Source organism: Bufo gargarizans, chromosome 6 (genome assembly GCF_014858855.1).
Source record: "Bufo gargarizans isolate SCDJY-AF-19 chromosome 6, ASM1485885v1, whole genome shotgun sequence".
NCBI classification, from domain to species: Eukaryota; Metazoa; Chordata; class Amphibia; order Anura; family Bufonidae; genus Bufo; species Bufo gargarizans.
In genome coordinates, this window is record NC_058085.1 from 386,549,243 (window position 1) to 386,572,347 (window position 23,105).

Here is a 23,105-nt window from a genome sequence, read left to right on the forward strand (position 1 = left end):
GGGGTGAAGTGAGTGGGCACTCTAAATATGATGGCCCTATTGTACTCGAGAGGCCTAGAAAAAGATTTCTACAGAAGAGCAGTGCATTGACTGCCTGGAGTCACTGACTCCCCTTACCTTTCTGGCCACAGTGATGGTCTAACTGAGAAAGTTAAGCAAGGGTGCTGTGCTAAAAATTACATGTGGCTTCAAAGAAGTATCTAGAAAACTGTGTACTTGGGATCAAAATATGAGAGTCCCCTTAAACTATGTAAATTGAACTTCAAATCCGCAGTGGAAACGTACCGTAAAATCTGCAGCTTTTCTGACCTAAAGGAAAAACTTTGAAAAACACAACTGCTTCAAAACCCTGTGTGGATCCAGCATTGTGCTACATCAATGTGTGTCATGTGTTGTCTGTTTTCCTTCTGTTTTACGAAAATTATGAAAATGTAGGATTCTACAGTAGAATGAAAAAAAAAACAACTAAATGAACAGATCGATTTTAATGAGAACACCATCTTATTTGCTGTCTACATTGTAAATGAGGGATACAATTATTTTTCTGATGGTCATACAACAATAGGCTCTCTTGTTGACCCCCGACAATTTGATTAGGCTTCTAGTGAGGTTTTATATTTTCGATCTATTGGTTCTCTTTGCAAATACCTTGGTTTGTTATGAAGGTATGATGTGCAGGCTTGAGGATTGTCAAGTTTTGTATAGAAGAATCGTAGTATTGCTTCTGGAATGTTCAAGGATATTTTGTTAAATTAACTTATAGCTTTGCAGGTTAGCTCTTTGTGTGCAGTCTTTCTAAACATTTACAAAGCAATGCAGTCTCACTAGTAGGAAGAATTTGCTAGGAATGTGTCGACTTTAATGATTTGTTATTGCCTTGCTAAATGTTTTTCCCTTTTTTTTTTTTTTTTTTTCCTCTCTTTCCCCCCCAGCATTCAGGATACACCGAGAAATGCAATAGACCCTAACAATTCAACAAGTTTATCACTGGAAATGTTCATGGCCAAGCTGTGCTCACATCACCAAAAGCAGTTTATTCTTGTGTTGAACAATTTATGCACTGAGGAATACATAATGAAATCCACAAGTCGAAGTGCCTCCGTTTCCGAGATTGAAAATGCTAATATCGAAGGCTATGATCATTCCTGTTCTAATAGAAAAGCAAACCCTTCCCTGGTGGAGATAAACAAATCTGCTTCTGAATCTTGTTTAGATTGTCACCACGTTTCTATAAGTACTCGAACCGATCTACATGAGGACAACTACTACTGTGGAAATTCCAAGGCGGATCATGGCGTTAATGTATCTCATCCCATAGACCCAGCCATTACAAATAATACTATAGCTATGCCACCCACAGAGGAAAAATCTGGAATCGTCCTTGCAAAAATATCTGAAGTTGGTCAGACTGTTTTTTTAGAACATGCCATGCTTTCACATAGTAACTCTGCATTAAACATGGTCAATGATTTTCCAGGATCTGAACTCCCTACAAGCACCCCCAAAATTGCAAATAAAGAAAACACACAATACATTAACCCGAAACAGACACTTTTAGACTGTGGTGACAGTAAATTAATGCAGGAGAATTCTGTAACAGGGATGGCAATGAAGCTTGGAAACCTTTGCGAGGGTCCATTTCAGAACTTTGCTGACCTTTCTGGGTCAGCTTTACAAAAAGTCAGGATGTATGAAAAGCACTCAAAAACAGTTGCATGTAAGAGTTCTCGAGTCTTGACAAATGAGTGTGATAAACAGTGTGATGTAGTTTACATTAGTGAGCCAATTACAACTGAATGCCACTTTGAGAATCCGAAGTCTGTAGTTTGTCCTCGAAATACTGCAAGGAAAAGTACCCGAGGATATCTGTTTGGTGGGGACTGCTGTGAATTGTCCACTGTTCGCACATTGGTAAGAAGCGCAAAGGTTGAGGACAAAGTAACCTCTGCATTACATACGTTAATAATTCCTAATGGCTTGATTGAGACTCTACCTTCCACAGGTGTTGTATCATTGATCCAAGTAGAAACTAACACTTTCAGTCCTGTCCCACAGAATGATGAAACAAAAGAGACGGTACTGGATTCTTCAAGAAGCTGTGAATCTGAAAATCATACTGGTCAACATCGGAGTATGGAACTAGTAGATGGCATCCCTGATTCTTTAGTAGCTGTGTTTTCTCTTGCACAAGATGAACCTGAAAATCCATCTATTCCAAGCAACCACGGTGAACTGGCACTTAATAACTATGTTGAGGAAATTCCAAAGACTTGCCCAAATTCTTCTGTAGTAAATATAGATGCCCATTGTTTATCTATAAATGATCATGAAAAAAGTGTAGCTAAATTGACTATAAATCCAGACTTCGTAACCCATTCCAATAATTTGGGTAGTCCTGAACATAGTTCAGCTAACCCATCGTTAGACATGGAAGTCATTTCATCGAAATCTGAACATGATACAGCACCTCCCAAGTGTTATCCACATAATACAACACTGGAAGAAACTTGTGCTACCTTACAATACAGCCATGCAAGTCCTTCCATTCTATATTCATCTTCATTCCCAAATAAGACTGCTGACAAAGATCTCCCAGGCATTGGTTCAACTAGTCTTAATGATAGTAAGATTTTATCTGAAGCAGTTATTGATGATCCTACTGTTACCTCTGACCAGCAATTAACACTGAAGTCAGAAACCATTAAAGATGTAATTCCTATACTAAATTCTGGAAGCCAGCTTTCTAAGACTTCACAAGTTGATCCTGGTTGTTCTGGTAGTGTTATCAAGTTGCAGGAACACACCTCTCAAAGTGTGGACAAAGAAAATGTCCACTTCACAGATTTAGAATTATTAGAACGTGTAAAGGATGGTCAAAGCCTAGCTCTTAATCGTTCTGTTAAAATGGAGACAGAAGAAGATCTTGTACTGCACAGTATAGCTACCCTACGACCTTCACTTACTGAACCAAATTGCCCTGCTGAACATTTTCGTAGTCCCTTAAATACATGTGCAAAAATTGTTGAAAATATCAATGTGAAACTGGAAGCAAATGTTCTAAACAAGGACCTCTGTCATTGTGATGCAACATCTTCATCTGGATGCGACAAACATGACCTATTTAGGGAGCTCCTAAAAACTAAAGAGGTTATTGGGGAAAATGGCAAAGGTGCAATTGGTCTAGACGAAATCGACAATTCTTTGATAAGCAACACAAATAGTCGTAAAACTCTTACACCATCAAAAAGGCATAAAAAAGTTCCTGCCCCAACTGACAGATGTCTTCGGAGTCGTGAAGCCCATGTTGACTCGTTTTTACAGAAAATTCCTTCCCTGCAAGTCATATTACCTTGCATTAAAGACACTAACTCTGCGCAGAGGTGTGTGGAAATAAAAACAGAAGATACACCCTTTCCTGCCACTGTCATAGATTCCTCCATTGAAGAGACCAGTAGTAGTGAAAGTTATTTTGCTGTCTCTTTAAACAGCCATTGTAGAGAAGGCACACCATTACTTCACAAAAGAATGTTAAACACTGCTTGTTTGTCCCGTTTTAAGATGTCTAAACACCTCAAGATCGATTTTAAAATAGGTTGTGATAAGCGAGTAGTATCTTTTGCACAGGAGAATCATCATTGTCTGAAAATGGCAAATGCTAAATGTAAGTGTAGTGCAAAAAGTTTGAGCACTGACGGCCAATTGCGACTTCAGAAATGTAATGAAAAGCTATCAGAAAATGACTTAAATTCCATCTCTCAAACTAGAAGCACCAAACCTGCTGCATTAAAAACATTGAAGGATAAAATGAACTGTAAATCTGATAAATTGAAGAGCCCGTCCACAGAAAATAAGCAAATCAATTATTCCAATAAGCAAAAAAATATACCTAAATTTATAGACTGGTGTTCTGAGGAAGAAAATCAGGAGCGTATCTCTAGTTTCAATGACACGTATACAACCGTACACACAAAGTGGATTCCACTGGAAAGAGAAACTGCAAATGTGACAAAGTCGAAAAACAAAGCTGATAAATTAAAAGAGATTTGGAAAACCAAGAAAAGGGTTCGTAGACCTAAAAGCATTCAAGATCAACCAACATGTTCTCCGGTTCAGAGCCTGTTTATGAATTCTTTTAAATTGTCAGACGTTTGCAGATGGTTTATGGAAACAACAGAAACAAAGTCGTTAGTTATTGTAAAGAAATTAAACACTCGTCTACCTGAGGAACATCAGCTGCCAATGATTCAATCGCCGAAGTATCCAATCCAAAATCTATATCCTCACATGTTACAGGCTCAGCGCTTGAAAAAACATCTTAAGAAATTTGCCTCAGTTTTTCCAGCACGCAACGACATAACTCAGAATTCGTTAAATAAATTGATAAACAGCGGTGTACCACTTACTGAGGTTCCCAAAGATACTGTAAAAGGGCCTAATGACTGCCAAAAGCAAGAACCCCATGTTAACGCTAAAAAGACTGCTCCTATTCATATCGTACAAAAATACAGCGGATTGCGGGAAAACTTAAAATATCAATCTTGTACAGTAAGTAAAAGTAAGAAAGTGTGTGTGATAAATGCAAAAAGAAAAACGGGCCCTAAAAATATAAAGGGAATGGCTACTTCAGAATTGGGCTTGCAAAACGTTCAGAATTCAGTAAACTCTAAATCTGTAGTAATTAAAGATCAAAGAAGTAAGAAGCGTTCCAAAAATGACACCTTGATAGAAACTGTTGCACAGCCACGTAAAAAAAGAAAAATAGAAGCAAAGCAAGGATATTTTAAAAACAGACCTCATGTTAACACAAGAGCATTCTCTACAAAAGCTAAAGACGGCAGATTACGTAAAATAGACTTAACTTCCAATTCACAAGCTCCAAAGAGACAAGTGGGAAAGGCTGGTGTCTATAAAACAAGCTTAAGAAAAGGAAAAGCAAAAACTCCTATGCAAAAACAGTCCCGTAAACCACAACTTGTACTGAAGTGTAAGACCAGATCAGCCAAGCTAAAACAAGTGCCCCCAAATTTGGCTGATTCATCTAAAATCGCAAGTTTGTCATCTTCACATAGGAAAAAGGGACTACGTAAAAAAATCTGCGCCATCTCTGCAAAACACAAAATAAAAGTAGCATCCCAAGTGAGGCACCGCAAACCAAGATCACAGCTGCAGCCTACAAATCGCAAGGGACGATCGTTTGAATTGAAGTAACAAGCAAGGACCTTTACCTGTGTACTATTGTACATTCTTTGGCATTACTTGTGAACCGTTTTAGATAATCCTGTAGCAACCCTTGAAATCTACCGATAACTAAATCATGTAGGCATTGTGATGCATGGATTGTGGGGAAGTTAACGGTTTGAGGGTTTATTTTTTTCCCCCTCTGGTGCTCAAAATGTAATTTATTTTTTTAGTTTTTTAGGTGTTTAGCTTTTTTTAATAGTGAATGTTAGAAGTACAGTGCCTTATTTATATTTTTTATTATTTTTAAAGACCTGCCGTGTGATAAGCCTTGCATATAATACTTGACGCACAAGCACTTGTACTGATAAAAAAAAAATAGAAATCAGGCACACCCATTTTTGTTTCTTTGCAGCTTTCTTTTTTTCATGTACACAAGATAAAATGCATACATTTTATTTGCTTCCTTTAGTAATTTTAGATGTCTATTTGATTCATGGCAAAGCAATTTTGTGCTTCCACTTTTTTTATTTTTTATTTTAATGAACCAAACCTCTATGTAAAATGTAGTCAACTATTTTATGAGCTAAATAATTGGTTAAAAGACTGCCTTAGGGTAGTCACTGAGTACATTCACTCAGCGATTTTGTTGTTTCACATGTGAAATTGTTTAAATGTCTGTGTGCTTTTGTTTAGGTGGTAAATTCACTTTACATTTTTCAATAGGTTTTCTGAAACAGGTTTGTCAGGTCAATAGCTCTGATCGAATATACATCTAGGTTGCTATTATTCTATTTATATAAGTCTACTTTCACACTCGCGTTTTGGCTTTCCATTTGTGAGATCCGTTCAGGGCTCTCACAAGCGGTCCAAAACAGATCAGTTTGCATTCTAATGCATTCTGAAGGGATAAGGATCCGCTCAGAATGCATCAGTTAAGTCTCCATTGCGCTTTGGAGACTGACACCAAAACGCTGTTTGCAGCGTTTTGGTGTCAGTCTGATGAAACTGAGCCAAACTGATCCGTTCTGACACACAATGTAAGTCAATGGGGACGTATCCGTTTTCATTGACACAATCTGGCACAATAGAAAACGGATCCGTCCTCCATTGACTTTCAATGGTGTTCAAGACTATTCCGTCTTAGCTATATTAAAGATAATACAAACGGGATCCGTTCTGAACGGATGCAGACGGTTGTATTATCTGAATGGATCCGTCTATGACGGATCCACACAAAACGCGAGTGTGAAAGTAGCCTTACACTTAATTTGCACTCACTTGAATTTCATTGAATTTGCACAAATGAACTGGTAACTTAAAATTTGTTAGCATTAATTTAAAAAGGAAAGTTTTTAGAACTTTTATTGATCATGCGTGTTCGTATCCAGTGGCTCATCAGGAAAGTTAGATTTTTAGACTACCGTTTTTAAGACTTTGTAAGCATTACTACGCGATTACAGGAATAATGGCGATTGTATATACTAGGGTGTCATTGGAAAATCCATCAAACTCTACTGAAATGTCATTTGTAAGCAATAAATTCCTGTTTTCTTGTGCATTTACTATGGCAGGCAAATTTTATTGGCTGCAAATAGAGCACACAATACTGTAAACTAATGTGACATTTACTGTGCAGTTAATTGCAGACTTGGTTTGCACTGGTGTTTTTTAAAACTTGATTTTATTTGTAGGAACTAACCTTTTCCTTAGACTTGCATAATCCATTCTGCCCCGTCCCCAATTGTCAAAATAAGCCATAAAGGAAGTTAGCTATCAAAAATGGCCTATTATAAAAAAAAACACCAAAATCTAAAATGTACATTTCAGCGGCTATCTCTGCTTTAACATTTTAAACTATACTTGGCGGTTCAACTTTTCAGTAACTCAAAAGTTTTGGGCAGTTCTAGAATTCAGAGTTTGCACTGTTGGCCACAGTTTTGATGATGGCTCTCAGTTCCTTAGCTCTGCTGGCAAACCTCAGATATTGGCCTGTGTGTTGAAAACTGGAGATTTCATATTTGATTTTAGAGTGCAGCTATGCATCTAGTAACTGCAGCACTCAGGCTGCTAAATGGTTTATTAGTTTTGGACCAGCATAAAAAGCAATCCTAGCAAGACTTTTGGCACCAGCATGGGTTTAGCCAAATAATCAAGGCAATTAACAAATGAGATGTCTGAATTGTTGAACGCAACACAAAATAGTGACTCTTAAATCCTTTATTTGGGAAATTCTCGGTATTATTGCCTCAGAGCTAAAAAGCCTTAGTTTGATTAGCAGCAGTGTGCTATTCTAGCAAATGTGACTGCTGAGGCCAGTGATTGTCTGCAGCAGTCACAGAACCAAGCCTTCTGGGATTGTAGACAGGTTTTTTTTTTTTGTTTGTTTTTTAAATCTGGCACAGGTTTAGCGTATTAGTTGGCCTCCTAGGCTGAACAGCGCATTTAATTTACTGTAATTAACCCCTTATAAGCATTAATTCTTAAGGTGGCCATACACATTAGATAGAAGTAGGTTTGAATGAAGGCTCATTCTGCCAACACAGCCATAGACACTTTAATTTATGTTGACAATTGTTCAAACCAGACAATCATGTTCAGTGAGACTGGGCAAAGGATAGTCTTGTGAATGTTCTTTCACAGAACGTATGTGCACCCCTGCTGTCGCATGAAAATGTTATAAGCAGCCAACTTCTTTCCTGGCAAGTCTGTCATCAGTCACCTTAACTGATGGTTTGTTTTTAACACCATAGTGACTGCCCCTGGTGGTAGGTGGTGCAGGAGCTGTGTCTGCAATGTGTATTTGTGTCACTACAGTAATCACTACAGTAATCAAATACAGTTTAGCAGGCGCAGAGCCAAAGCAGATGTTTATAACCCGTTCTCTTCTTAAGTCTACATAGTGCTCAATGAGTGCTATATCGTCTATAGAGCAAGTGGCAGAGCTTGTGCCTTTTTTGGACCTGGTCATCAAATGATCGCCAGGTGTGCCCAGGCAAAGAACAGGCGATGAACATTAGTTCTGCCAGTGACTATCATCGCAATAGGGCTCTGTGTATGCCTGCAAATGGATGCCCCAGTTACAGTGAAAAGTTTCACAATAAAGATGTCCCCAAGAGGTCTTTTATGATATAGCAAACATATTTACAAATATAGGAAACAAACGTAGTCTTTAGTGACCAAGCCATCAATGTGTTAACTCTTTCTGTATAGCGAATGAGGTGGGGGGGGGGGGGGGGGGGGGGTTTTACATTATAAATTTTGTGGCATAAATTTTTTGCTTTATATTACATTACTTTACTTTATTCTCTAGGTCAGTACGATTACAGCAATACCAAATACATATAGTGTATATATATTCTATTTTTTTTACATTTTACTACATTGGCAAAATAAAACCTTTTTAAATGTTTTTGCATCGTTGCATTCCAAAACCCATAACTTTATTTTATTTTTTTTCTGCGAAGCTGTGTGAGAACTTTTTTGCCAGATGATTTTCATTGGTACCATTTTGGGGTACATAACTATTTGTTTAATTTTTCTATGGCATTCACCATGCGGGATACATTTTGTGATAATTGTGTAGTGTGTTGTTTTTTTTGGGGGGGGGGGGGGGGGATTTTTTGCCCCCTATTAAAGAGCATTTTTTTCAATGGAAAAAGGTGCATTTTTTTTTATTTTTTTTATAAACCAACTTTGATTTTTTACAATTTATTAGTCCCACAAGGGGACTTGACTGACAAGAGATCTGCGTGCTTCTATAATGTACTTAATGCTAATGAAGCTCTGGCACAGTGATAGGGCATACACTGCAGGCAGACCAAGGGGCCTCCATTAGACACACAGCTGCAATTCTAAGACATCAACACCCCGTGATATAATTTGCCGGTGTGCGGATGCCTGACACAGAGTTCCCTTCCACTAAACTGCTTGAATGCTGTGGTCGCTATTGGCTGCAACATCTAATGGTTTAAACAGCCCAGATCAGTGCTTCTGCTAGTCTGGGCCTTTAGAGCAGGAGACTGGCTCTCATTTGAGTGCCACACTCATGCTTTGTGATACATGGGTGCAGTGCTTAGATTAGGCTGCCGTAAAAAGGCGCCGGCCTAGCCTAAGACCTGTTAGTGACCGCCGTAAAAAGGCATACTGACAGTCACTAATGGGTTAAAGATCTACACATGTTAAGTATTGTAATAATTTGAAAAGCTCAACAGGTTATGTTGTCCAAAACATAGAATGTGTCTGGCCACATTTAGGCGGAGTTTCCACAGGGCATCAGCAACTCCATCCACCAGCAGTTGTCCATGGCCATCTGAAATTTAAGAGTATACCTCTGTTAAACCTAAGTATTTGAGTGGCCATAAACAGTCATAGGTGGTTAGAGTTACGGCTGCCCCATGGCAACCTAGTCTAATTTTTCCTTCCCAAATTGGTAGAACAATGTAGATACACCTATGCAGGAGCTAATTGTATATTGTACTCGAATGCTAGCATATCAGCTCTCAAGGTGGAATAGTCTGGGATAAATGTACTAAAGAGGAAGGTCACAATTAAAGGGGTATTCCCATCTCATAAAGTAGGCCCTAGCGTGCCTAAAACAGCAGTACATGGCACTTGCTAATTGGGATGTGTCAGCAAAGGTGCCTCTTTCCATACTGTTTCTTCCTTCCTCTACCCCTTCTTACACAGCTTTTATGGAATTTGGCCCCCGCTGCAGTCAAGAGTTCCTCTATCTGTAGTGGCTGTAAGCGTACATGCACAATAGCCCCTCTCCAGGCCACCTCACATCACTTTTGTAGAATGGCTTCAAGACATCTGCGGTAGCTTTGGAGTTGTTTTATACAGCTCGGTCACTAGATGCTCTCACCAGCCTTCCTCCTCACCAAAGTTGCTAATGAAAATGCTTCACTAGCAGCCTCGGGAACTTGCATGCACAGGCAGTTGCTGTGGTGATGTCATCAGAGTGCCGCTTGTCTGTGCTATCAGTCAAAATACAGGTCATCTCCCCATAGCAATCAGGAAGTTCAGGGTTGCAGCCCAGAACCTGTTTGATGGGGCAACCCCTTTATTGGCAGTTCCTTTTGTTAGATAGTAGAAAAGGGTACATCTAATTTGCCAGCTATGTTACTTCAGCATGCAATTTCTTCTTTATAAATGGGTAAAAATGAAGGTCAATTTAGCACAAAACATGATTTACTTGTGAAGATGTTGCAGATTTAACACATATGAATTACTGTACCTATATTTTCTACACTACCCCAATAGCTTCATATGATTCATTCAGGTACTTACATTTCATGTGTTGAGAATGTATATTGTTTTGTTTATTACACACTATTACTCAGTCTTTTTCCTGTTACATATCATCTGACAGTAGGGTTAAACGGGTGATGACATATAGCAGGACATACAATATTTTTGTGTGTGCAGATATTCTTCTGTCCTCAGAGAATTGTTAATTTATTCTCATCCAATTCTGTACAGTTCAACAATAATGTGAAAGGTATTGTTTGTGACAGTACATGCCTGCTATTGCACATCGTCAACTCCTTTTTTGTGTGTGTTTTATCTGTTACGTTAATAGAAAACATGCTGTGTACAGAGCCATCTCTTAAAAGATTTTTTTTTGAAAGTTCAGGGATTTTGAGCTGTTAAAATTTTGTTATGCAGTGTCTTTTTTTTTTTTTTGACTGGTTTAGATTATTTTTTTCTTAAGACAACTGTACAAATACTGTGAAGATACGTTAAGGTTTTATTGACTTCTGATGATCCGGGGTTTTTAAAATATGCTGTAGTTGGAGTAAATGAAAAGTTTGCTGTGCTCTATTTATCTATAAATCAGTTGATATATTTGAAACTTTTTCTTGCTTTGATTACTATAAAGATTTTTCCAACACCAGATTGACTAGTCACATTTCTAACATTGTGCGTTTTTGCTTTTCATCATGCAATGAGTATTTAATTTTAACATTTAACTGCTTGTCTAATATTTTTAAAATGACCAAATTAAAACTTTTTTCCCCCGGCGCCTCCACAATGGCACTCACAGAAAGGAGGGTGTCCCCGCCCCAGGACAGGAAAGAAAGCAGAAGCACAGGATTAACAATGCCTCCTCCTCTTACATATTCATTAGTTTCATGTCCTTGGGTGGGCGTGGAAGCCTTTTCTGGAGTGCCAGGAATCCTGGATTGTTCATCACACCGCCTCTGTTTTCCTTTCCCACAAGGTGTGAGGGCTGGTGCAGGGAACTGGGATGCATAGCCTCCCTTACCCAGTCCTAGGAGTAAGCCCTGAATTCAGGCTTCCCCAGGTTAACAATACTCCCAGGAAGGGAGATTGCGCAGGATCTGGCATGATTTCATCACCAGGCGAGATTCCTCTTGGGCACTGGAATCTCGTACTCTACTCTGGATGTCTGCTTCCGGCGCAGGACATCAGATGGTGCAGCATGCAAAGGGGGCGACACTTAAAACTGAGCACTTGGATGACCATTCCGTCCTTCCTTCTGCATCTACAAACGTGCTGGCTCCAGTGGGCGCGGCTCAGTCCACACGAAATCCTGAGGATCCCGCTATCTTAGCCCGGTAAGCCTCCTCTCCTATGGAGAGTAAAGTCTCATTTTTATTTTTAGGGCAGAGAGACCATCACGTCTAAACCAGCCTGGGGAGATCCAGGATGCAAAAAATGCGCTATCTGCAGAAAATCCTCTTCAAAAACTAAAAATCCCTTATGCCCAAAATGCACTGAGAAAGTGGTTACAGAAGAATCACCATCCATCCTTGACGCTTAGATCCAACGCAGCGTTAGATTCTAGAATCAAGCCACAAACCCCACGTTCATCGACATCTCATAAATACTTCTGATCTTGCATTTGATTTGGATGAAGGGGAGCTCATATCTGACTTTGATTCTGACTCTTCAGATGACTGTTCTGGTAAACCATTGTTTCTCCCTAAAGAAACAGAGGGGCTTTTGAAAACCATAAGGGCAACTGTGAACTTTGAGGAGGTTAAGAAAACCCACTCCATCCAAGATCAGATGTTTCAGGGATTAGGAGAAAGAAGGAAAAGGGTCTTTCCCATCTATAATATCGAATCCCTGATATCCAAAGAATGGAGAGATCCTGAAAAAAGAATGGCCGTGACAAATTCCTTATAAAGGAAATATCCCTTTGCAGAGTCAAAATTGGACCAGACCCCAAAAATTAATGCCCTAGTGGCTCACATTTCTAAAAAAAAAAACTCACTCCCATTCGAGGATATGGATCTCCTGCGAGATCCAATGGACAAAAAATGCGAGAGCCTATTGGAAAAAGCTTGGGAAATTATCACAGCCATGTTGCGTTCCAGTATTGCGTCTACATGCAGGGCAAGAATATTATCTGTTTGGTTGAATCAATTGGCAGAACATTTAGTGGCAGGCACACCCAGAGAAGAGTTTCTAGCCTCTAGGTATCTAATTTCCTAGCAGATGCATCTGCAGACTTAGTTAAGTTTTCTGCCATGTCAGCTGCCATCTAAAATGCTACATGCAGAGCTATTTGGCTTTGCACATGGTCGGCGATGCAAGCTCCAAAAGTCGCCTGTGTTCGATCCCCTTGGCTGTTTGGCTCTGTCTCAACATTCTCGACAAGGCTTCAGATGAGAAAAAAGGATTTTCTTCTGAAAGTCGTTTTTTCCACCAGAGACATATCTTTCGCAATCAGAAAAAGACTAGATTGGACCAAAGGAATAAAGAAGGATCTGGGAAGTGTCAGCCATTTAAAGGGAGAGGGAAAGGATTCTTATTCTGAGAATGCCTTTCGTACTACACAATGACTCCATAAGTCAGGTGGGAGGCAGGTTAAAACACTTTGCATCTGCCTGGGAAGAGATGGGAGCCTCCCCGTGTGTTTTAACCACTATACAAAAGGACTTGAAACTGGAGTTCAGTTCTCCTCCCCAGATCGGTTTGTCATAAACAAGATACTTCCTCAAAAAATAAAACAAGAAAATCTAGAGCTAGAAATATCTACTCTGATCGGGAAAAGACTGCTTCTTCCAGTTCCGAGAAATCAAGTCTGCCAAGGATTCTTTTCTCCGGTATTCCTAGTGCAGAAACGAAATGGATCCTTCTGTCTCATAATAAATCTTAACTCCCTAAACAAATACATTGTGTACAAAAGATTCAAGATGGAGACCATAAAATCCACCATAAACCTTCCTCAAGACTACTTTATGGTTACAATGGACCTTCGGGACGCATACGATTATGTCCCTGTTTATCAAAACCATCAAAAATATTTGAGAATAGTCATCTATATAAAAGGAACTATTATGTAGTTTCCAGTTCGGAGCTCTTCTTTTCGTCGTCTCCTTAGCTCCAAGAGTATTTTCAAAAGTTATCTCAGAAGTCACAAAATACCTTCACCTAATAGGAATATTAATAATTCCATATTTAGACGACTACCTGATTGCTTCACCCTCAGAAGATCTCTGATCTCATCTTGCCCAGGTTTCAGGAATGCTTTACAGGCTTAGGCTGGGTCATAAATTAAAAAAAATGTATATTTGACCCCAAATCAGAGAAGGCTCTTCCTAGGTGTTGTCTTAGATTCTCACCAGCTAATATTTTCCTTGCCTTTAGAAAAACAGGAAATTCGGGGTCACTAAATCTTTTTTGCAGCCAAAAAACCTCCTCCATAAGGAATGTCTTGACCATTCTGGGACTCTTGACAGCAGCAATCCTGTTGATCAGATGGGCACAAAGCCTTACGAGAATGCTTCAATCTTTTTTCTTGTCCTCCTGGACAGAAGGTGGAAAGTAAAGAATAATTTGCAGACCGGAGTCTTTAGGCGTCAGGAGAAGCGGAGGATCGTGACCAGAGACGCAAGCAGTCTAGGATGGGGGCGGTCACTCGGAAGGAAAAGTAGTTCAGGGCCTCTGGGCAGAAGGAGATGATAAATGCTTCCTCCAACATGAGAGAACTTTCAGCCGTATACAATGTCCTCATCTCCCAAACATGTAAAGGTTCTGTTGGACAATAACACAGCGGTGGCATATTTGAACAGACAGGGAGGGACTCAAGGCCGTACCCTAGCGGCAATATCTCGGAACATCTTCTGTTGGGCAGAAAATAATCATGTCTTTATCGGCAGTTCATGTGAAAGGAGTAATCAATGTATTAGCAGACTTCTCAAGCCGTCAAATGTTGAAGGAAGGAGAATGGTCTCTGAACAACCAAATATTCTGACAACTCTGCGACAAATGAGGAGTTCCAGACCTAGATCTGTTTGCCACCAAAAACAACAGACAAGTGAAAAAAGATTTTGCTCCCTCTCCCGACTAGATTGTTGTGGGTGGATGCATTATCCCAGCTGTGGCCAACGACCCTTCTTTATTCCTTTCCTCCCTTTAGCCTGATCCCAAGGACCCTAATGAAGTTGGCGGAAGAAGGGGCTGAAGTAGTAATCATTGCCATGTTCTCGCCAAGAAGGTCTTGGTTTCCTCTCCTGCTCAGGCTGTCTGCAGGAGTATTTAGGACACTTCCATCAATCCCTGACCTTCTCCACCAGGGCCCACTACTCCATCCCAAGGTATCCCAACTCAGTCTGAAGGCCTGGAAGCTGAATGCCTCGCCTTAAAGCAAAAAAGACTGTCAGATGCGGTAATAACCACCATGAGTCAAAAATCCATAACGTACAAAATTTATTTAAAAACCTGAAATCCCTTCCTTTCTTTTTCACGTAATCTACTTCAACCAGACATTCTATTAATTCTAAATGCAGGAGATGGGTCCCCCGGGGTCGCTCTCGCCGCCCTTTCCCATCTCTGGAGTAAGCCCTGCTTGCAGGCATCCCTGGGCTTCACAAGTCCTGTGCGCATGTGGGAATCGCACGGGATTTCAGGTCACCAGGCGAGATTCTCCTTGTGCAAGAGAATCTCGCGAGATTTTGGGCGCGTCACTTCCGGGTTAAAGGTGCGGACCTGAGATGCCGGCGTTTTGTGACCGCAGCCGGCCATCCAGTTCACGCTCACCTGCGGTTCAAGCATGCCTGCCTCAGGAGAAAATACCGCCAGAAAGCCTGGAGATCCTTCCCCATTAGAGATAAATGTTATTATATGTGCACAGATGTTTTATGAACAATCACCTTATATTGGTTACTTATGTTCACATCTGGTGAGGTGGTGGCCCTGGTTTTATTATGGTGTTTCACGGTCCTATTATCCCTTTGTCTCCCTTTTAAGGCACTGAGACCATGACTCGCAAGCCAGCCAGCCTAGTGGGTTGCAAAAAATGCGCCATTTGTAAAAAAAAAAAATCCTTTGCTTCAAAGAGCAAGAAAACTTTATTTCAAAAGTACACAGAAAAGATTGTGTCTGAGGAATCTCCATCTCTCCTGGAGTCTGAGAGCAATTATAAAGGAGGAAGTTAATTCTGCTGTTGATTTAAAAATGGCTTCTCAGTCACCACTGCCATCTACCGCACAAAGATCCCACATCTGATGTTCCCCTTGAATTTGATGAGGGAGAATTAGTTTGACTCTGAATAAGCCTCTTCAGAGGACGGTTCTGGCAGACCCCTATTTCTTCCAGAAGAGACTGACGGTCTATTAAAATCTTATCCGTGCGACCATGCATATTAACCACCTCCGGACCGCCTAACGCAGATTCGCATTCCGGAGGTGGCAGGCTGGCGCACAGTCACGCATATATGCGTCATCTCGCGAGACGCGAGATTTCCTGTGAACGCGCGCACACAGGCGCGGAAGGTAAGCGAGTGGATCGCCAGCGGCGATCCGAATTTTTTAACCCCTAACAGGTATATTAGACGCTGTTTTCATAACAGCGTCTAATATACCTCCTACCTGGTCCTCTGGTGGTCCCTTTTGTTAGGATCGACCACCAGAGGACTCAGGTAGGTCAGTACAGTCGCACCAAACACTACACTACATCCCCCCCCCCCCCGGGCACTTATTAACCCCTTATAAACCCATGATCACCCCATATAAACTCCCTGATCACCCCCCTGTCATTGATCACCGCCCTGTCATTGATCACCCCCCTGTCAGGCTCCGTTCAGACGTCCGTATGATTTTTACGGATACATGGATCGGATCCGCAAAACGCATACGGACGTCTAAATGGAGCCTTACAGGGGGGTGATCAATGACAGGCGGGTGATCACCCATATACACTCCCTGATCACCCCCCTGTCATTGATCACCCCCCTGTAAGGCTCCATTCAGACGTCCGCATGATTTTTACGGATACATGGATCGGATCCGCAAAACACATGCGGACGTCTGAATGGAGCCTTACAGGGGGGTGATCACCCATATACACTCCCTGATCACCCCCTGTCATTGATCACCCCCCTGAAAGGCTCCATTCAGACGTCCGCATGATTTTTACGGATACATGGATCGGATCCGCAAAACACATGCGGACGTCTGAATGGAGCCTTACAGGGGGTGATCAATGACAGGCGGGTGATCACCCATATACACTCCCTGATCACCCCCCTGTCATTGATCACCCCCCTGTAAGGCTCCATTCAGACGTCCGCATGTGTTTTGTGGATCCGATCCATGTATCCATGGATCCGTAAAAAATCATGCGGATGTCTGAATGGAGCCTTACAGGGGGGGTGATCAGTGACAGGGGGGTGATCACCCTGATTACCCTGATCACCCCCTGTCATTGATAACCCCCTGTAAGGCTCCATTCAGACGTCCGCATGTGTTTTGTGGATCCGATCCATGTATCCATGGATCCGTAAAAAATCATGCGGATGTCTGAATGGAGCCTTACAGGGGGGGGTGATCAGTGACAGGGGGGTGATCACCCTGATCACCCCCTGTCATTGATAACCCCCCTGTAAGGCTCCATTCAGACGTCCGCATGTGTTTTGTGGATCCGATCCATGGATCCGTAAAAAATCATGCGGATGTCTGAATGGAGCCTTACAGGGGGGGTGATCAGTGACAGGGGGGTGATCACCCTGATCACCCCCTGTCATTGATAACCCCCCTGTAAGGCTCCATTCAGACGTCCGCATGTGTTTTGTGGATCCGATCCATGGATCCGTAAAAAATCATGCGGATGTCTGAATGGAGCCTTACAGGGGGGGTGATCAGTGACAGGGGGGTGATCACCCCCTGTCATTGATAACCCCCCTGTAAGGCTCCATTCAGACGTCCGCATGTGTTTTGCGGATCCGATCCATGGATCCGTAAAAATTATACGGACGTCTGAATGGAGCCTTACCAGGGGGGTGATCAATGACAGGGGGGTGATCCGGGAGTCTATATGGGTGATCACCCCCCTGTCATTGATCACCCCCCTGTCATTGATCACCCCCCTGTCATTGATCACCCCCCCTGTCATTGATCACCCCCCCTGTCATTGATCACACCCCCCCCCCCCCCCCCCCCCCCCTGTAAGGCTCCATTCAGAAAAAAAATTTGGCCCACATGTGACCCCATTTCGGAAAGAAGACACCCCAAGGTATTCGCTGAGGGGCATATTGAGTCCATGAAAGATTGAAATTTTTGTCCTAAGTTAGCGGAAAGTGAGACTTTGTGAGAAAAAAAACAAAAAAATCAATTTCCGCTAACTTATGCAAAAAATAAAAAATTTCTAGGAACTCGCCAGGCCCCTCATTGAATACCTTGGGGTGTTTCTTTCCAAAGTGGGGTCACATGTGGGGTATTTATACTGCCCTGGCTTTTTAGGGGCCCGAAAGTGTGAGAAGAAGTCTGGGATCCAAATGTCTAAAAATGCCCTCCTAAAAGGAATTTGGGCCCCTTTGCGCATCTAGGCTGCAAAAAAGTGTCACACATCTGGTATCGCCGTACTCAGGAGAAGTTGGGGAATGTGTTTTGGGGTGTCATTTTACATATACCCATGCTGGGTGAGAGAAATATCTTGGTCAAATGCCAACTTTGTATAAAAAAATAGGAAAAGTTGTCTTTTGCCAAGATATTTCTCTCATCCAGCATGGGTATATGTAAAATGACACCCCAAAACACATTCCCCAACTTCTCCTGAGTACGGCGATACCAGATGTGTTACACTTTTTTGCTGCCAAGGTGGGCTAAGGGGCACATATTCCAAAGTGCACCTTTCAGATTTTGCAGGCCATTTTTTACAGATTTTGATTGCAAAGTACTTCTCACACATTTGGGCCCCTACATTGCCAGGGCAGTATAACTACGCCACAAGTGACCCCATTTTGGAAAGAAGACACCCCAAGGTATTCCGTGAGGGGCATGGCGAGTTCCTAGAATTTTTTATTTTTTGTCGCAAGTTAGTGGAATATGAGACTTTGTAAGGAAAAAAGAGAAAAAAAAAATCATAATTTTCCGCTAACTTGTGACAAAAAATAAAAAATTCTAGGAACTCGCCATGCCCCTCACGGAATACCTTGGGGTGTCTTCTTTCCAAAATGGGGTCACTTGTGGCGTAGTTATACTGCCCTGGCAATTTAGGGGCCCAAATGTGTGAGAAGTACCTTGCAATCAAAATGTGTAAAAAATGGCCTGCAAAATCTGAAAGGTGCACTTTGGAATATGTGCCCCTTTGCCCACCTTGGCAGCAAAAAAGTGTGACACATCTGGTATCGCCGTACTCAGGAGAAGTTGGGGAATGTGTTTTGGGGTGTCATTTTACATATACCCATGCTGGATGAGAGAAATATCTTGGCAAAAGACAACTTTTCCAATTTTTTTATACAAAGTTGGCATTTGACCAAGATATTTTTCTCACCCAGCATGGGTATATGTAAAATGACACCCCAAAACACATTCCCCAACTTCTCCTGAGTACGGCGATACCAGATGTGTGACACTTTTTTGCTGCCAAGGTGGGCAAAGGGGCACATATTCCAAAGTGCACCTTTTGGATTTCACCGGTCATTTTTTACACATTTTGATTGCAAAGTTCTTCTCACACATTTGGGCCCCTAAATTGCCAGGGCAGTATAACTACGCCACAAGTGACCCCATTTTGGAAAGAAGACACCCCAAGGTATTCCGTGAGGGGCATGGCGAGTTCCTAGAATTTTTTATTTTTTGTCGCAAGTTAGTGGAATATGAGACTTTGTAAGAAAAAATAAATAAATAAAAATCATCATCATTTTCCGCTAACTTGTGACAAAAAATAAAAAGTTCTATGAACTCACTATGCCCATCAGCGAATACCTTAGGGTGTCTACTTTCCGAAATGGGGTCATTTGTGGGGGTTTTCTACTGTTTGGGCATTGTAGAACCTCAGGAATCATGACAGGTGCTCAGAAAGTCAGAGCTGTTTCAAAAAGCGGAAATTCACATTTTTGTACCATAGTTTGTAAATGCTATAACTTTTACCCAAACCATTTTTTTTTTGCCCAAACATTTTTTTTTTATCAAAGACATGTAGAACAATAAATTTGGCGAAAAATTTATATATGGATGTCGTTTTTTTTGCAAAATTTTACAGCTGAAAGTGAAAAATGTCATTTTTTTGCAAAAAAAATCGTTACATTTTGATTAATAACAAAAAAAGTAAAAATGTCAGCAGCAATAAAATACCACCAAATGAAAGCTCCATTAGTGAGAAGAAAAGGAGGTAAAATTCATTTGGGTGGTAAGTTGCATGACCGAGCGATAAACGGTGAAAGGAGTGTAGTGCCAAAGTGTAAAAAGTGCTCTGGTCATGAAGGGGGTTTCACCTAGCGGGGCTGAAGTGGTTAAGGATGTTAAAGAGGTCCACTCCATACAGGATCACATGTTTCAGAGGCTCGGAGAAAAACTTAGCAGGGTCTTCCCGATCCATAATAATAAGCTTTAATATCAAGAGAATGGAAAGACCCTGAAAAAAAAACCACGGTCCCCAACTCCTTCAAAATGAAATATCCCTTTTGAAGAATCAGAAATACATTTATGAGACAAAACACCTAAGTTGCCCGTATTTCAAAAAAATCTTCCCTCTCGTTTAAGGATACAGGACTTTTGAGGGATCTCATGAATAGTAATTCTGAGAGCATGTTAAAAAAAATCCTGGGAAACAAATACGGCAATGTTACATCCTAGCATTGCCTCTACCTGTGCAGCCAGAACCCTCTGTCTAGCTAGATCAGTTAGAGGAACACATTGCATCATGTTACCCCTAGAGAAGAAATTCTGGCGTCCCTTCTCATGCCTAAAAAAAGGCATCTAACTTTTTAGGAGATGCCTCAGCTGACCTCGTCAGACTCTCAGCCAGATCTGCTGCACTCTCCAATGCGGCTAGGAGAACAGTCTGGCTTCGCTCATGGTCGGGAGACACCTGTGTTCCTTCCCCTGTGAGGGAGACAGACTGTTTGGTTCAGGATTAGACAATATCCTTGAAAAGGAATCTGATAAAAAGGGGTGCCCTCTAGAAAATAAATACTACCATCAAAGGCGGTCCTTTCAGAATCAAAGAAAGACCAGAACGGACCCTAAAAAGAAAAAGGTTCCAGGAAATGGCAACCTTCCAAAGCTAGGGCTAGGGGTTTCCTACTTAACCCCGAGAGTACTTCTCGCTCCACCCAATGACGCCAGAAGTCCTGTAGGGGGGCAGATTAAGGGCTTTTTTTCCAGCCTGGGAAAACATCTATACCTCCGCATGGGTTTTAAATACTCAAATTTACCTCCCTTCCCCTAGATCGATTTACAATAAACAAGACTCCCCAAAGGGAAAACTTTGTCTAGAGTCAGAAGTATCATCCCTAATACAAAAGAAAGTACTCCTTCCTGTTCCAAAGGATCAATACGGGAAGGGGTTCTATTCTCCGGTCTTCCTATTGCCGAAGCAAAATGGGTCCTTCCGACTAATAATAAACTTAAAATCCCTAAACAGATCAATCGTTTACAAAAAGTTCAAAACGAAAACCATAAAATCAACAATAAACCTCCTTCCTCAAGACTGTATGATGGCTACAATAGATTTACAAGATGCTTACTATCATATCCCAATATATCCACCCCATCAAAAATATCTAAGAATCGCAGTCTTTATAGGAGACTAATTGCTCCACTTCCAATAGAAAGGGGCTTCTGTTCGGGCTTGCCTCAACTCCAAAAGTATTTTCCAAAGTCATGTCCGACGTTATAAAATACCTACTTCTCCAAATGATATTAATAATACCTTACCTGGATGTTTTTTTTGGTAGCGGCAAGCTCCAAAGAGATGCTCGAAATCCATCTGTCCCGGGTCCAAGCCTGCTTGACCACTCTAAAGGTTTACATATCTGCCCTCAGTGCCTTTTTTGATTTAAGACTGGCCTATTCCCCTCTTATTAAACGCATTATCAAGGGGGCTACCAGAAAGATTTTGACTGTTCATTCCATGGTTCCACCTTGGGATCTGAGTCTAGTCCTCTCGGTGTTAATGGAGCCTCCATTTGAACCGGTGGATGAAATCTCTGTAAAACTATTAACTTACAAGACAGTATTCTTAGTGGCAATAACCATCGACAGAAGAATTAGGGAGATACAGGCCTTCTACTGTAAGGCACCCTATTTGTCTATACTAGACGATCGTATAATTCTAAGGCACTGTCCCTCGTATCTTCATAAAGTGATCTCCCCCTTCCATTGTGGTCAAGAAGTCTCGCTGCTATCCTTTTGCCCACATCCTTCCTCTGGAAAAGAGAAGAAATTTAATAACCTAGATCTAAGAAGATCTGTCTTAGCCTATCTAAAAGCCATGGAGGCTTTTAGATGATCGGACCAACTTTTTTTTTTTCAACACCAGGGGGCCAATAAAGGAAAAGCCAGCAAGTCTTCCATAGCCAGATGGATTCGGGGTGTCCTCTCCACTGCTTACATCAAGAAAGACCTTTTATATCCTGTAGGAATAAAAGCCCACTCCACTAGGGCAGTTTCATCCTTCTGGGCAGAATCGGCTTCGGTCTCTTTAGACCAGATTTGTAAAGCGGACACCTGGGCGAGTCCCATGACTTTCTATAATCACTATAAACTGATGTCCAAAAGAACCTGGACTTATCATTTGGGCGTAGAGTTCTTGCCGCTGTTGTCCCGCCCTAGTAGATTACTGTGCTAATCCTCCTGTGCCATTGTGGAGGTGTCGGGGAAAAGTGTAAATTACTCTTACCGGTAATTGGATTTTCCAATAACCTCCACAACGGCACAGAGTTTTTCCCTCCCAATTGAAATGTGTGTTTATTGATTACTGTAAGTATTATGTTTCTTTATATTGTCAAATTATGTAATTTGATATTTAATACAATTTTCTTTTGCATCTTCTTGGAGTACTCTCTTACTGACTGGTGAGGTAAGGGGGAGAAGGCCTTTTTAAATAGTTGCTCCTGCGTTGTTTCCTGTCCTTGGGGCGGGGACACCCTCCTGTCAGTGCCGTTGTGGAGGTTATTAGAAAATCCAATTACCGGTAAGAGTAATTTACACTTTCTTACAGGCGGGATTAGATAAGGGTCTCTGACCTGCGACCCTCAAGGTTCAGGTTTTGGCTCTTAGTTCCTTCCTGGATTTTAAGCTAGCAGACTCCCCTTTGATCTAACGGTTTTTGAAGGTGGCTACAAGACGCTTGCTCACCTATTATTCCTCTCAGTCTTAATGTAACCCTCGCTTGAACCAATTGAAGATATTTCACTAAAATTTCTCGCCTACAAAACATAATTTCTTCTAGCAATAATGACCGCCAGAAGAATTGGAGAAATCCAAACTTTCTCTTGTAAATCTCCATACCGTACGATTTTGGATGACTGCATAATTCTTAGGCATTGTCCTTCCTTCCTCCCCAAAGTCGTTTCATTGTCAACAGGAAGTTTCTTTGCCTTCTGCTCATCTCCAGCTACAGATAAGGAAAGGAAATCCCACAACCTGGACGCTAGAAGTGTATTGACTTGCCTAAGCACCACTACTAACCTCATAAAATCGTATCAACTCTTCCTCCAGTACCAG

At 41.4% G+C, this 23,105-nt stretch overlaps 1 protein-coding gene and 1 long non-coding RNA gene across 8 annotated transcripts in view; both read left to right on the top strand.

The window, feature by feature from the left end:
- Positions 1-6,078, top strand: part of LCOR (ligand dependent nuclear receptor corepressor) — a 61,521-nt gene extending 55,443 nt beyond the window's left edge. For all 7 annotated transcript variants that reach the window (XM_044299331.1, XM_044299332.1, XM_044299329.1 and 4 more), the window contains one exon: positions 933-6,078. In XM_044299331.1, the coding sequence (XP_044155266.1) occupies positions 933-5,208 (4,276 nt within the window). In that variant the 3' untranslated portion in view covers positions 5,209-6,078. The remainder of the gene's footprint in view (positions 1-932) is intronic.
- A 2,753-nt stretch (positions 6,079-8,831) lies between these two features.
- LOC122941862 lies at positions 8,832-11,079 on the top strand. Its single transcript, XR_006390531.1, has 2 exons — positions 8,832-9,552; positions 9,625-11,079. It is a non-coding gene; the product is annotated as an uncharacterized LOC122941862 (long non-coding RNA).
- Positions 11,080-23,105: the final 12,026 nt, after the last annotated feature.